Below are 15,746 nucleotides of genomic sequence, written 5' to 3' on the forward strand. Positions count from 1 at the left end.
AATACAACAGAGATGACATCAGAGAGAGAATTAAGTTAGTTGCTTATGATGAATTGTTTAATTGAATAATTAACTGAGCTGGCCAATTCACCATTAATTCCAATACCTAGTGAGAGCAGGATCAAATTGCATTTTTCACCCTGTCTGCTGGCACCAGTTAAACTGTACATTTAGAACTCTTCCACTACATGTGCTCCAAATGTCACCATCATGGCCAGACTGATCTTGTCAGCCCTGAACTTTGGTCACCTCAAACTCAGTATACCATTGTCCAAATGTTCTTGGGGACCCAGTCCTGTAAGAATACTTATATGTAACTCAATATACACTGATGACATCTTTATTCTCTTAAGGGAGTGTCCTAAAGCCTGTGAGGGTGACCCTGGTCTTCTTTGGCTGGAGCTGGACCTTTAGATGGACAAAAGTGCAAGTGCCAAGGGTGGGGAGCAGAGAGAGGTCAAATGTGTTTTTTGAGCACTGCAAACTCCATGCCTGTAGAGATAGGTCTGTTCTGCTCCCAGGTGTCACTTCTTCAGGTTTATTGAAAGTTTAAGGCACTTCACCATCCTGAGTGATTGCATTTTTAGCTTAGCTATGGTGTCAGGCTTCTTCCAGTTCATCCTGCCTTGTAACCCCTTCTCTGCAGTGCTAAAACTCCAGAGGAAGGGACTGAGGATCCAGTATGGTTGAGTGAAATTTCTTTAGGCACATCCTCATTCTAAACTCAGACCTGCATGCATTTCCTGGACAACAGCTCTTGGCACTCAGCTTTTCTTTTCTGTTTTATTTTCAACATAGGTGTAATTAGTCTGGAGTAATTAGTCTAATACCATTTCTTCTTGACATGAACATAAGAGCACCTTCAAATGCAGCCCAGTGCCACACACTGGTTAGTCTGCTTGAGGCAGTAGTTCACCTTTGCATATCCTCCAAATTTCTATTCAGAATATGAATGTATTTTGCTTTCCTGCTTTTTTGGGGGCTAGGGGGAAAACAAAGAAAAAGGAGAGGAATTATACATTTAAGAACCCTAATAGAGACTATGCAGTTGAACCATTACCAGCAAAAATGATCCATCTTTACAGTGACAAAATAATGGTTTCTAATGATGGGTCAAATGGAAGCAGAAGAGGATCTGCCGTAGGGAGATGAAAAGTGAGGCATAAGTGAAATAATCTACAGTATACATGGACTTCAGTGGATTTTAAGATAAAAATAATAGAAGTGCTTCAGGGAAAGGTAGATTGAGAAGAGTTTATGCGGGTATATCATCTCTTGCACAGTGTAGCTGTCAGTGCCCGGGCTCCTCTCCAAATCTTTGGAGGTACAAGGCTTTCCATCAAACCACTGAGAGGTATGTCACTTCCCCAGGACACAGTAACTAACTCTCTATGTCCCTCGGCTTGCAAGAAACAGTTCTTTGTGCTTTTATCTTAAATAACTTTTATTCACATCCATCGTTCACTGAATAAGAAAAAATCAGAATGCAACATCTTTGGTTCAGGAAAGCTCTGAGCTACAGACCCGAGAACCTGCCTGAAGACCATGTTGGAAAGTTGACATGGTACTACATCCTATTCCTTGTATTCTTCACAAGACCAGGATTTTGAGTTAGCTACACTGCTAGCTTGAGCTGATATGTATGGTTTTACATCAGCCTGTGCCTCACCAGCTGCTCCATTTCAGGCTACACTTGGCAGGTTTCTGTGGAGGAACAAAGACAAGAGTTGGAGCCAGAGCCCACCCTGTTGTGGGCAGAGATGGGGCAGGGCTGTACTGGGAACCCAGAGGGAGAGATCCACCAGTGAACAGCTATTCCCCCTCCTGCTTCCTCCCCACTCCAAAGCAGCCTTGAATTCCATGTTGGTACCAGCACATCAAGTAGATGGAGATGCTTTGTCCCCTAACACATTTTCAGACACTTTTAGATTTGCTCTGCCTTGTAGTCTCCCACAATGTGTTGCTGCAGTTTGGGGTGACTTTGTGTAAACAGCTAGCACTTCAGAGCCTGTGGACTTAACACCCACTTCATTATGCAGGTTGTCTATGTGTTGCTGACCTTTTAGCAAACAGAACAGAGTGAACAACAAATGGAATACAGAAGTGAAGAGGGAAGGACACATAAGAGAAGAACTAAGAAAACTCATAAAGAGGAAGAAAATAAAAAAGAAAAAAAAAGAGAAAGGAAGATAAGAAGAAGAGAAATAAAGAACCAAAACAACAGTGAACCTAAATTGTACTCAAAACCCACTTTGTACATATCCAGAAATGATTAGAGAGGTCCATGAGGCTCAAGTACTGCTAAGGACAGTGGTTAGCCCAGCCATTCTGCTCTGAGACCTTTATCCTCTGTCCTGTTAGAAAACAGAAGAGTAGTGAGAGTGACTGCAAAGGTTTCCCTTAAGTAAGGACAGACCACACATAAAAGCAGTGAGAGGATAGCAAACCATTTTGCTAAACAGACAGCATAGCACTCCTAGTGGAGAGAAGAAATACATCTGCAGCTACCTCACTATAACATCTGGTAATCTTTTTCTTTTTTTTAAAATCCAATTAATGAAACCATTGAAAAGAATATTATGCCATAAATCACTCTATAAACATATCTGATGCCACAACAGTGCCCCATCTCTGGCAGTGTGGATAGTGGGACTGCTCCAGACTTTCAGCAGAGGAAATCTCAAAATCTAATTTAATGTTTTCAATAATTACCAGAACAAAAATGATCTGTAGGTTATGGAAAAGTGAGTGCACATTCATTTTGATATTATTTTAAAGCATTTGCTTTATTACAATAAATACCAAGGTAACTGTACTCTGTGATAATGCTCGTAGTGTCTTTTTCTCCAAAATGAGTACAAAACCAAGTTACATGCATATCCAAGATGATTTCAAAAGCTACTCTACAAGGCAGTGCAGACAAATGAGTATGCTTACTAAACTTCTGTATTTCCTAGCTAAAATAAAACAAAAATTGTGCAAGTAAAATGTTAAAATTTGGGAATAACAAAGACAGTGCAGGGAGGCTATTTCTATTGCAGAGTTTTCTGAGAGAAGACATATTTCTTTGTATTGGTATCATCTCTTAGATTATATTAATGCAACTACGCTGGATAGAAAGCCCTTGGAGCAGAAGGAATATCTAAAATGTTAGAACTTCAATCACAGAGCAAGAAAGTTGCCAAAATAGTAAATTAAGGAAAAACATTATTTAATAAATAAGGTAACTTTGAAAGTTTGTTGCTTGTTTCATGTGTTTGCTGTGTCATGTTAAGCTCTCAGATTTTTTTAATCTAAGTTTCCTTGTCTTGTGATTGCATGATTTACATTGTTTGTATACAAATGTTACCATCTTTTACCTTCTGAGGATATAAGTATTTATTTCATTTGGTTGTGGCATAGAGGGGTTCATGTCTCATTGGACAATAGAACCTATAACAACAAAAATTCTAAGAATTACTTTCAGACTTCGTTGGTAGTCTTCCCATAAACCTTAATGAGCTCTGATTATGTCCTAAGAAGAATTATAAAGGTGATCACTTTACCAAGCATTTACTGAGAAAAAAACCCCCCACATTTCTTGGTGGAAAGAAGAAGTTTTAGCTTGAAGCCTGATACCAGCAGATGAAGGTAATTTCCCAGGGAGAAGTGAAAAGACAGCAAGCTCCTTAGTACTATCAAACTAATGTAGGAAGAAAAAACCTGATTTGGTCCACTTCTCATTTTCAGTCATTCCAAGTCATTTTCATGAACAGTTGTTTACTTGTTTTCAATTCCAATTCTATTAGTGATGGTAATCCAAAAAGGGAAGAGGGATATACATGACAATATTTTTATCTTGATAGTGTTCTCCATTTAAGCAGACATATGTCTTACAAAAAGCAAGGGGCAAGAAGTCTAATGTCAGTCATGGTTAAATGGTTAATTGGATAAATCATGGACTTCATTTGACACCAGGTCTACTTGCATGTGAAAATGAGAAAACTTTGTAGAAGTGGTATCAAAAAAGATTTGACTAAACTCAATGACTGTTATTTCCAGCTCAGGCTTGTTTTCCTAAAGGCTTCCACAACATTTGTGTCTCTCTATAATCAGTCTGTGCACTCATTGGTTCTGGATACTTTCCCTAAATCCTTATTTATTTTTACCGGGTAGTCCAAAGTTTTGTCTTCTCTCATCTCCAGACTGAGGCAAAAAAAGTACTCTCTTAATTTAAAATGTAAATAATATTTTAGGTTAGCTTCAAATACTGTAGCATAAAAACTTCAAGGCTGATTTGTCTATGTTAACATATATTTAGTTTATATATAACATGCACACAGTTTCTATACTCAGACTGAATATGTCAACATACACTCAGTATACATTAATAGAGTCAATTTTTCAAAAACTGTGTGCTTGAAATGTGTATATTTATGCATAAAGAACATGGATAGAAAATACAGTTTGCACAGACTTCTCTAAAGAATAGGACAGTAGGGTTGACACTGATTTTAGAGAAGTTCTGGTATGGGTTTGAACATGATCTTTTACCTCCCATCTAGAAGGGTTCATGCTGCCACTGAAGGAAAATAGCAAGGAAAATTGTAAGTAGAGATCAGATGTGTACTAAGTGAAAATACTTGGTTACCAGTAATGGATATATTCACATTTGTATAGGTATTTTTGGTATTTTCAAAGTCTGACAGATAACTCAAAGCAGTGTGTGCTTCGGTAGGGAGGACTTTTTCACTACTGACATTAAATGAATTCATCGTAGTAAAGTTTCTTTGTCAGATCCTCAGACAGATACAAGTTTTGCATGAGTAGCAAATGAGAGAAAACTGTGTAGATAATTTAGTGCTTAGTTCAACAACTGTATGACTGAATACATTTAAAAACACAACATATTTGGAAGTACAGACTGAGAGCCCATTAAACATATTAAGATAATGATAATTATCACCATTATAATAGCTGAAAAAAACCAGTGATTGAAAAAGCCCTAGATGGTGGTTCAATAACGCTGAAGCTCACAAACTGCTCAGCTTTAGCTCAAGAAATGTAATAGTGTTAAATTTGTCACTAATCCTTCCCACATCCAACACAAACAGCTGTAATTTTCATTCTTTCCTTATAGATGCCACTATTTCAGGCCTCAAGAGGAGAGCAAACATGCACTGTTAAGTGGCATGGTTCTGCACTCCTACACATTCAATTAAACTTGGAACCTCTCTTCTAGTTAAGAGAAACTTTTAACCTATTCAGCCACCTTCCTCCACTTTCATGTGTTTCACCTTCTTCTGAAAGAACAAATACAAGTACGAACTCCTGACAAAGTAACCTGTTTCCTTTTGTCAGAGGGTACATACCACTTTTGCTCATCTTGGCCTCCCTCCTGGTTTTATAATTGTGTTGCCCAAGAGCAAGATCATAACACTGGTAGGCAGTGTTTAACTTAGAGAAACTTCACAACCTCATATTTTTGCATCTGGACATATTATTAATCTACAGACAGAAGGCATTTTCATACAGGAAGCAGAATCTTGGTTCTACTGGTCTAAAGAAAATTTGCTGTTGACTCCACTACAGAATATTAGCTGGACACTGTAACAATCCTTGTAGAGCAAATAGCAGCATTTCCATACTTTTTAAAATTCTTTGTCTGTAGAAATGAGTGAACATGAGAAAGTAAATGGTGATTCATATTATGTATTAAACTCGCTTCCTCTTTGATGGAAATCAACAACATTATTAGCTGCTGCATAGGTATTCTATTTTGGAAACACCTCAACAACTCTAAACTTACTGTCACATTCCTTTTGTTGTTTTGAAAGGACAGGAAGAGCTAATTTGTGGTTCTATTTTTCAAAATAGTGTATTTCCAAATATACTTTTTCGCATAAAGAAAGTGTGAGAATCTCTGTCTCTTCTAAAGGCATTGACTTTTTAATAAGCTCTGGAGAGCTAGGATTTTTGGGGGAAGTGTTATATTTAAGTGATAATACAGCATGGAAATCTGTGTCTCAATGAGTTTTCCAGACCAAATTTTCAAAACCTAGGAGCTGCAATATTACTGATGAAAGCTAGAATTTTTAATGACCATCCAATGTTTAGAATCACTCTACATAGCACTACATTTTAAATATGAAGTTCTGTAGAAAGAAAGATGTTTTAAAGAAAAAAGAAACAAGCACTTTATAGAAGGCCCCTAGGTGATATTTAAATATAAAAATATTTCAATAAAAAGAAATATCAAAATAATAATAACAAAAAAATGAATTCACCCCCTCATGCCGATTTGTTGTAGAGTATTAAAATGAGAGCAGCTATTGCACAGTTAGGTAGAAAAAAAGTATTGGGAAACTATTAAAACTTTGAAGTTCTCTACTGAAGTTATTTAAAGAAGAGGGACTCTCCTCTCATTTCACAGAATATTCGGAGTTGAAAGGTACCCAAAAGGAATGTTGAGACTAAAGTGAATGGCCCATACAGAGACTAAACTCAAAACCTTGCTGTTTTTAGCTCTATGTTCTAAACAATTGAGCTAATCTTAGTCTTTCTGTTCCTTAACTGCTTCTTGCATCGTGGTCACATCTGTCATCTCTTCTATGGTTTCATCAGAACTCATGTTTTTATGGAATTCAGTTCTGGACAAGGTTAAGATCACATCTCCCTTCAAATTAGCAAGGTTTTGCCAGCAGAATGAAAGAAGAAAGAATTAATTTTTACATTATATGTGTTGGCAGATTCAAGAGGGAAAATAAAGCAATAGGGTGATCCATATATATAGACTTCCCCTTTCCTTTTCAGTGCTCATGTTGGTTTATATAGCACCTCTCTGATTGTGCTGGTCACTGACTATTTAAACACTTTCCCTCGTAGGCTTGGTCCTGTGATGCATGTAGCTGTGGACAGTGGAATCAACTCCTATGCTCAGTGAAAGCACTCAAAGGTTAGTAGTGCAAGGAAATTATTTCTTTCTAGTAATTTCAAAGAGTTCTACAGCCTCTACCGTAACTGTGGGTTCCAGAAAGAATGAAACTTTGCACAAAACTGGCCGTGGAAGAAGGGAGTAATAGGCAGACAAGAGAGCAATTAGACACAACTCACTGTCATCTCAGTGTATTTTTGGCAACATTTCAATAATCCAACAAAAGAAGTAAATAACATAGCTGGTTCTCAATTGCTACATGTCTTCTGAAGAATTATATACCCAAACTGCTGATAAAAAATCAGATACACAAGTTGAAAAATATTTGAGGGACAGACCCAGGAAGGGAAGATTTTGGGTTTACAAGCATATTTTGTGTTCAAATGGTGTGAGTTTAACTTTGTTAAAAATGGGTTTTTAAAGGTTTTTTTTCTTTTTCTTTTGGAAAGAAGTGAAGAATTTTTCAATATTCGGGGAATTCCCTTGCCTTTCTCCTTTCTCCAAAAATTTTCAAGATCTAACTGTTCCTTATTTTGATCAGGGAGTTAGGGTGACAAGGAAACATAGTAGAGTGAACACTCAGTTAAAGTCCTCTCTGACTGAGCATGCACACATATATATTACATATATATGCATAGACACAAACATAGGTGTGCAGGTTTGGGTGTCACAATAGAATAATGATATAAAACTATTAAAGAGTGCCCAAGAGAGGTCTATAAAGATGGTGAAGGGCCTTGAGGGGAAGCCTGATGAAGAGTGGCTGAGGTCACGTGGTTTGTTTAGCTTGAAGATGAGAAGACTGAAGGGAGACCTCATTGCAGTCCACAGCTTCCTAGTGAGGGGAAGAGGAGGGGCAGGCACTGAATCTTTGCTCTGTGGTGACCAGTGACAGGATCCAAGGGATTGGTATGAAGTTTTGTCAGGGGAGTTTTAGGTTGGATATTAGAAAAAGGTTCTTCCCCATAGGATAGTTGGGCACTGAAACAGGCTCTTCATGGAAGTGGTCACAGCACCAAGTGTGTTAAAGAAGTGTTTGAACAATACTTTCACCTACGCCATCTGATTCTTGGGGTGCCCTGTGCAGGGCCAGGAGTTGGACTCGATCCTTGTGGGGCCCTTCCAAATAGGATTCTTTATGATTCAATGATTTTATATTGTGTACATATATGTACACTATTTCCAATTAGTAAGCTAGAAACTGAAAGTCAAGTTACGGTATAATTATTAGATACTTGTCCAAGATGTAACAATTTCTTAATCTTTTTCCTCTATCAGATGTATTTTTTGAGTCGTAAGTTTAGAGATCCTTCAATTTTTGCTTCAATTAATACCTCTTCTTTGTCTATTGTCTAAATGTTCTGTTTTAAAGTTTTGTCACTGAGCCTTCAGCTTCACACTTTATCTCAAAGATAATTCCACAGTCTATTTCTTCTAAAGAAACAATGTGTTTGCAAGAAGTTTTTTAAAATGCCTTCTCTTCCCCATGGCCTAACTAGGTCATAGAGATCTGCTTTTATTTATCTTTAGAAGAAGGTTTATCAAGCATGGAGCTTCCTTAAAAAGAAATAGGAGTGTATTTAGCACTCCATTCACCATCTTACTCTCCACCCAGTATTTCCAAGAATGATGTTATAAATAGCATCAACATGTCACAGGGGATAAAGGGAAAATGTGTCTAGTTTTCCGGCCTAATCTCTACCTGGTTAGCTAGATACATGTACACAAACACACATTCATGTAACTGCATCCCTCAGGAGGGCTACAAGGATGTCGTGAGGTTATGCAGGGAGAAAACTGGAAGGGTCAAAGCCCAGCTAGAACTTAATCTGGCTACTGCTACAAGAGACAATTAAAAATATTTCTGTAAATACATTCACACCAAAAAAGTAGGCTGAATAAAGTCTTTGTTCTTAATGGATGTGGGGTTAAAGATAGCACCAAAGGGTGAAGAAAATGCTGAGGTACTTTGTGCCTTCTTTGCTTCAGTCTTTAACACTCAGACCAGTTGTTCCTAAGGAACTCAGGACTCTGAGCTGGAAGACAGGGACAGGGAGTAGAATGAAGTCTCCATAATTCAAGGGGGAATTGTCAGCAACCTGTGACACCACTTAGACCTGTATAAGTCTAAGAGACCAGACGGGATCTGCCCCAGGGTCCCAAGGGACCTGGTGAAAACGCTCACCGAGCCATTTTTCATAATTTACTAGCATTTCTGGCTATTTGGGGAGGTCCCAGTTGATTGGAGGTCAGCAAATATGACTTTCATCTACAAGAAAGGCTGGAAGGAGAGTTACAGAGCAGATCATCCTGAGGGCCGTCACACAGCATGTACAGGGCAATCAGGGGATCTGGCCCATGGGTTTAGGGAAGGCAGGTGCCACATGACCAGCATGATCTCCTTCTACGACCAGATCACCCAACTAGTGGATGAGGGAAAAGTTATGGATGCTGTCTTCCTGGACTTAGGAAGGCTTTTGATGCCATTTCCCATAGTATTCTCCTGGAGAAGTTAGTTTCTCATGGCTTGGACTGGTGGACAGTTTCCTGGATTAAAAAACAGGATGTCCAGGCCTAGAGAATGGTGTTGGATGCAGTTACATCCAGCTGGCATCTGGTCACTAGTGGTGTTTACCAGGGCTCAGTGCTTTGTCCAGCCCTGTTTACTATCTTTACTGATGATCTGAATGAGGGGTTTGAGTGCACCCTCAGTACATTTGCTAAGTTGTGTGGGAGTGTTGGTTTGCTGGAGAGTAGGAGGAATTTGCAGAGAAATCTGGACAGGTTGGATTGATGGGCTGAGGCCGATGGGGTGAGCTTCAAGGAGACCAAGTGCTGGGTCCTGCGCTTGGGTCACAACAACCCCAGGCAGCTCTACAGGTTGGGGACAGAGTGACCAGAAAGACACCCAGAGAAAAAGGATCTGGGGGTGCTGGTCAACAGTGGCTGAATATGATCCAGCAGTGTGCCCAGGTGGCCAAGAAGGCAAATGGCATCCTGGTTTATACCAGCAATAGTATGGTCAGGAGGACCAGGGCAGTGATTGTTCCTCTGTCCTTGGCACTGGTGAGGCCCCACCTTGAATCCTGTGTTCAGTTTTGGCCACTCACTGAAAGACGCACCTTCTGGAGCTGGAGCTTGTCCACAGAAGTAAAATGGTGGTGGGTCTGGAGCACAAGTCTGAGGAGGAGTGCCTGAGGGATTTGGGGTTTTTTAGCCTGGAGAGAAGGAGGCTCAGGGAAAACTTTATCACTTTCTACAATTACCCGAAATGAGTTAGGGAAGTGTGGCTTGGCCTCTTCTCCCAAGCAACAAGCCTTAGGACAAGAGAAAATGGCCTCAAGTTGGTCCAGGAGATGTTTAGATTGGATATTAGGAAAAAACCTCTTCATGTAAAAAGCGGTCAAGAACCAGACCAGGCTGTGGTCCACCAAGGAAGTGGCTGAGTCACCATCCCTGGAGATATTTAAAAGATGTAGACATTGGTGTTTAGGGATATGCTTTAGTGGTGGACTTGGCAGTGATGGGTTAATGGTTGGACCTGATGATTTTAAAGGTCTTTTCTAACATAAAGGATTCCATGATGCTGTGATTCTAGAAAGCCAAGGGAAAAGGTAGCAGCCTTATTTAAGGTGAACCAAAATTTACAACCAACGTTTTAGATGAACCCCAGATCCAGAAGAAGACATCTGTATGATCAGTGGAACCTAAAATTTTGGCAGAGGAAAATTATTAATCTGCCTTCACATCATATCACTAGAAAAGCTCAGAGCATTCTTATTTGTCAATTACTGTGAATCCCACGGGATTTGTTGATATTAATTCTATATTTGGTTTTATAGTGGAGATTTTGCCCACCTGTTTAGAAACAAAAAACCCCTATTAAATTGAATGTAATTTGGAGAGTTGTCAAATGTCTTTCCTCCTCCAAATCTGCCAGGTAAATATCTCTGGGATTAAAACAAAGAAAATAAATTAATCTCCGCCTTCTTATTACAATACAAAGTGAGAGAAGTCAGGAAACACGGCGCAAAATCTGATGGTACACAGTGTCCTTAGATCACTTGGCCATTGTTTTCTCTCACAGCAGCACATGTTAATGATACAAAGAAGTTTAATATTTTTTGGCTTTGGCTTTTCATGTCACAACCATAATAAATGTCCACATTGCTGTTTGTATTGCCATATCCTTTAGATGCACAGCCAATTTCTAGAGCCTGTGCATGCACAGCCAAGGACAGAATTTTGCCCACAAACAGCCTGACTGAATTAAATTAAGCAGAAACAGTGCCATACAGATTGAGCTGCGAAGGAGTTGTCATGGTACAGAATATTTCTGTTGTGAGGATGTTGTGTGGGTCAAACTTGATTTAAACAACTAAATCTGCTGCAGGAAGACCAAAGCCTTTTTGTTCTTCACTAGGCAACTTAGTTCTTCTTCAAAAAGCCTTTGTCTTATACAGGTTTAAGACATTCCTGGTTGTATTTAATTAAAAAAACCCCAAAACCTTCAAAACAATAAAATAGTCAATAAAATGTTAAACCCAGAAGAACAGGAAGAAATAAAGGGATTTGGGTTTTTTGCTTATTTTAAGGAATTTGGGCCACACAGAAAAAAATCGAGTATGATGAAGAACGAAGAAACGAGTTTTAATGTGGACAATGCCCAAGCCTCTCCCTTCTCCCGCTGCCTGCAGCCACTCAACCCCGTTACAAAGCCACACAGAACAACTCCGTTTGATGAAGAATTCAGAACACACCTTTCACATTTCCGCTATGGTCCTCCTCCTCTTGAAAACATGGAATCTTTCCAGGGCTCCTTGGAAGGAGGGTCTCGGAAACGCAAGAGTATGCCAACAAAAATGCCACCTTCCATCTCCCTTGAAGATTCCTCATCACCACCAGACAGACCTGAAGACCACAATGACATAGGCCCTTCCAGTCTCCCCTTGGTGTTCAAACAGCCAGCACAGCCCAAGTACAGCTCCCAGATGATTGACCTCTGCAACTTTGGTTTTCAATTCTACCGAAGTCTGGAGCATATTGGAGCCAATTCCATTAAGCAAGAACCAGTGAAGCCCAACATGGCATGGCCCAGTAGCCCAGCATTCGTACAGGCTCCTTACACTTATTACCCTAAAGTCCACCCTGGCTTAATGTTTCCTTTCATTGTACCACCAAGTTTTCATTTCAGGAACCCCTTTCAAATGAAAAGACCTCCAGAACCACCCTTCAGGAGGGCTGAAGCAAGAGAAAGTGGTGAAAACAAACAGAAAGTTGAAAGAGTAGATGTCAACCTTCAGATAGATGACAGTTACTACGTTGATGTGGGGGGTGAACAGAAACGCTGGCAATGTCCCATGTGTGAGAAGTCCTATACATCCAAATACAATTTGGTCACCCACATCTTGGGGCACAGTGGCATTAAACCACATGCTTGCACCCGATGTGGCAAGCTTTTCAAGCAGCTGAGCCACTTGCACACACATATGTTGACACACCAGGGCACTCGGCCACATAAGTGCCAGGTGTGCCACAAGGCTTTCACTCAAACCAGTCACCTTAAGAGACACATGATGCAACACAGCGACATCAAGCCTTACAACTGCAGGATCTGTGGCAGAGGTTTTGCCTACCCCAGTGAGCTGAAAGCACATGAGTCTAAGCACGAGAGTGGCCGAGAGAACATTTGTGTGGAATGTGGTCTGGACTTTCCAACTCTGGCCCAGCTGAAGAGACACCTAACCACCCACCGTGGCCCTATACAGTACAATTGCACTGAGTGTGATAAAACCTTCCAGTACCCAAGTCAGCTGCAAAACCACATGATGAAGCACAAAGACATCCGCCCATACATCTGCACTGAATGTGGCATGGAGTTTGTGCAGCCCCACCACCTGAAACAACACTCCCTAACTCACAAGGTAAGCATAGGTTGCACTCTCATCTTGCATCTAAAGGTAGCAGGACTATTACAGGCTACTAAGGTATCTACCTCCTTGGAAAGAGGAGAGACAATACAGCCTCATGTGGCCTTTTGCCAGCTTTTGCCATACTGACACAGAGCAGAAACCCCAGCACTGTTGGCAGTACTACAACCCAGATGTCTCTGTCAGTCTTAAGAAAGTATGCACAAACTGACTTCCTTATAAACGGGAGTTCAATTAAACCACCTGTATTACTTTCCAAAACTGTATTCACATCTCTCTGTTTCTGGCTTCTATCTTTTGAATGACTTTTCTGTAACATAACATAATTTTGCAGAGCCGTACAATAATCACCACCCCCCCTGCACCCAAAAATTTAGAAGAATTTTTTTACTGAAACTCAGTTCTGCTGCTTTGTTCTCTAAATTAGGAACTAGATGGGCTTGCAGTAGACTGCAGGAAAAGAAAGATTTTGAATCAGATTTTGAATAACAATGAGAGAATTTAAACCCAAAAAATCCTAAGAAAAAATTCCCCTTTGTGCATATATTATCCAGAATGCCAGTTAATAGAAATGGACAAACAGGACCATAATCGCAGACAATTCATATCAAGTGGCGGTCTTGCCACCGCTTACAATAGTGACAACAGAGTTAATTTAGGGTAGAAGCAAATTTGGAACACTTCCAGAAAGATTGCTTTCAGAAATAGGGAAAATGTAATTGTTCTGTTCAAGAAGTTTGGAAATTGACTATCCACCTTTATAAAACTATTGTTAAGACAAGTAAAACCCCCTCACTTTTAAAAAAAATTGCTCCCAGATTTAAATATTTTTCCTTTAATTCTTGAATTTTGGCTTTTATATGAAAAACATAAAAAATACAGAAAGCTACAGCATTTTAGTTTTAGGGACATATTTTCTTTTAAAAACCAACAACTTCTAGTATAACATTTGCTTTCCTGCTTAATGATTAGGGTTTCTGCTTTTCTTGGAGATTCCCTGGTCTTTGGATTTACCATGCAAAATTCTACTAATTGAAGACTTTAGTCACAGGAAATGAAATGCCCCTGAGCCTTTACAGAGCTTCTGCTTCTTTGTCCACAGCTGCAGGTGGATTCTGCTGTGAACACAGTTTACAATACTTAGCTCATGAAACCAAGCCTCACATCAGATAAGGAGACACACAAAACTGCTGTGATGTTCACAGTTTTGGCTTTTAAATTAACTATGAAAAACACTGACAGTGGCTTCATGTCTTTGTAAATAGAGCTTGCAGGAGGAGTAATTGCTCTCAGCACCTCACTAGTAAATCCTCATTATCTTCAGCAAATCATACTCAAACTATTAAGATGTTTGGTGGCAAATTCTTTGATTTTCGTAATATCTTAATCACTTTTTGAGAAGCTGACAGTTAGATCACAAGAGTGTAAAAAGACTGAATCATGCAATAGAAAATTGAGTGTACGGCATAAAGGGTAATAAAAATGCTCTATAAACCTCAGATAAAAGGAGATCATTCCATTAGGGTTACTATCCCACTAAGAATAAACATGTTTTCTCCTCTTCTACGAATGTAAAATGTATAATCTTATTTGGTGCCATTGCTTGACTACTTCTCAATTACTTCAGACTATTTCCCATAACTTTCTGCAGAACAGGGTTATACCTTTTTCATAATCCAGTGCTGGTAATCAAATTATCAAAGGCAGGTACTACTTTAGTCTTATAACTGGTTAGCTTTTATTCTTGGTCAATAAATGTACATATTTGACCAATACTTTACTTAAGTAGCAGAGTAAGACAGAAAAGCACTGACACTGACTATCTCATCAATTTGTAAACCATTATTTCATTAAACTTATATTTTTGTTTACTTCTCTGCTTCTCAGAACCTTGTAAGAATTTCTCAGGAAAAATTACATTGGTACCTATTACTTGAACAAATGTTAAAATTGAAATAATTAATTATTTACTTTTCTAATGCAGAATGAATAATTCATACATTGCTGTACTGATGATTAAATGATCTAGAAAACTTTCCATCTAGAGTTTTTGTTTCCTTGCAGGGTGTGAAAGAGCACAAATGTGGAATTTGTGGCCGGGAATTTACTCTGCTGGCCAACATGAAACGACATGTCCTGATCCACACCAATATCAGAGCTTACCAATGCCATTTGTGCTTCAAGAGCTTTGTGCAAAAGCAGACTCTCAAGGCTCACATGATTGTTCACTCTGATGTCAAACCCTTTAAATGCAAGGTAAGTGCATTTGGTGACAGAGGTGTTAATCCACAGTATATTTCTCTGATATTATCATCTTGTGATATCACAGAATTAGAAAAACAGGACTTGTTAACATATACTGCATTTAAATCAGCATAAAGCATCCTGGTTTTCTTTATTTATCCTGGTTTTTCTTATGAAGTACAAAATAATAGAGCTAAATACCTGTGGTTTCCTCCCTTCCTCTTCAATATCAGTAACTTTCATCCTCACATAGTTTTGGTTTTGTTTTTCTTTGTGAGCATTTAAGTGCCACAGAGGTTTGAGGACAAGACAATATCTGACATTTGCTTTGTATAACCATCCAAACAGAAGTTCAAGTCCTTAATAGCTTGAAATACTGACTAAAACCATAATTCAAATCATGCACCCTGCAGAGGATCATGGAAAAGCAGCAGCCACAACTTCACATAGTGAGGCTATGCAACACTTCAAGAAAGGAGTCAAAAAACCCCACAGCAAATTACAACTACAGAAGGGATTTGAATGGGCCAAGTGTAATTACCAGACACATCAGTATGCTAGCAGAACAACCTCTGAGACCATCTGGCTTTTCTATGATCCTTTGCAAATTCCAGTTTGCTGCTTCTACACAGTACATCGGAGGCTGACATTCCCTTTCC

At 39.2% G+C, this 15,746-nt stretch overlaps 2 protein-coding genes across 4 annotated transcripts in view; one reads left to right on the top strand and one right to left on the bottom strand.

Moving 5' to 3' along the window:
• PTCD2 (pentatricopeptide repeat domain 2) overlaps nt 1-15,746 on the bottom strand; it is a 101,390-nt gene that overhangs the window by 29,405 nt on the left and 56,239 nt on the right. The window lies entirely within an intron of this gene.
• ZNF366 (zinc finger protein 366) overlaps nt 1-15,746 on the top strand; it is a 38,446-nt gene that overhangs the window by 8,422 nt on the left and 14,278 nt on the right. For 2 of the 3 annotated variants that reach the window (XM_050329628.1, XM_050329629.1), the window contains exons 2-4: nt 6,865-6,934; nt 11,509-12,837; nt 14,908-15,099. In XM_050329628.1, coding sequence (XP_050185585.1) covers nt 11,539-12,837; nt 14,908-15,099 — 1,491 coding nt within the window. In that variant the 5' untranslated portion in view covers nt 6,865-6,934; nt 11,509-11,538. Of the gene's footprint in view, nt 1-6,864; nt 6,935-11,508; nt 12,838-14,907; nt 15,100-15,746 lie in introns of those variants that run through there. The other variant, XM_050329630.1, reaches the window with a different exon arrangement.

Source organism: Myiozetetes cayanensis, unplaced genomic scaffold (genome assembly GCF_022539395.1).
Source record: "Myiozetetes cayanensis isolate MyiCay16 unplaced genomic scaffold, myiCay2020 scf4, whole genome shotgun sequence".
Lineage (NCBI taxonomy): Eukaryota > Metazoa > Chordata > Aves > Passeriformes > Tyrannidae > Myiozetetes > Myiozetetes cayanensis.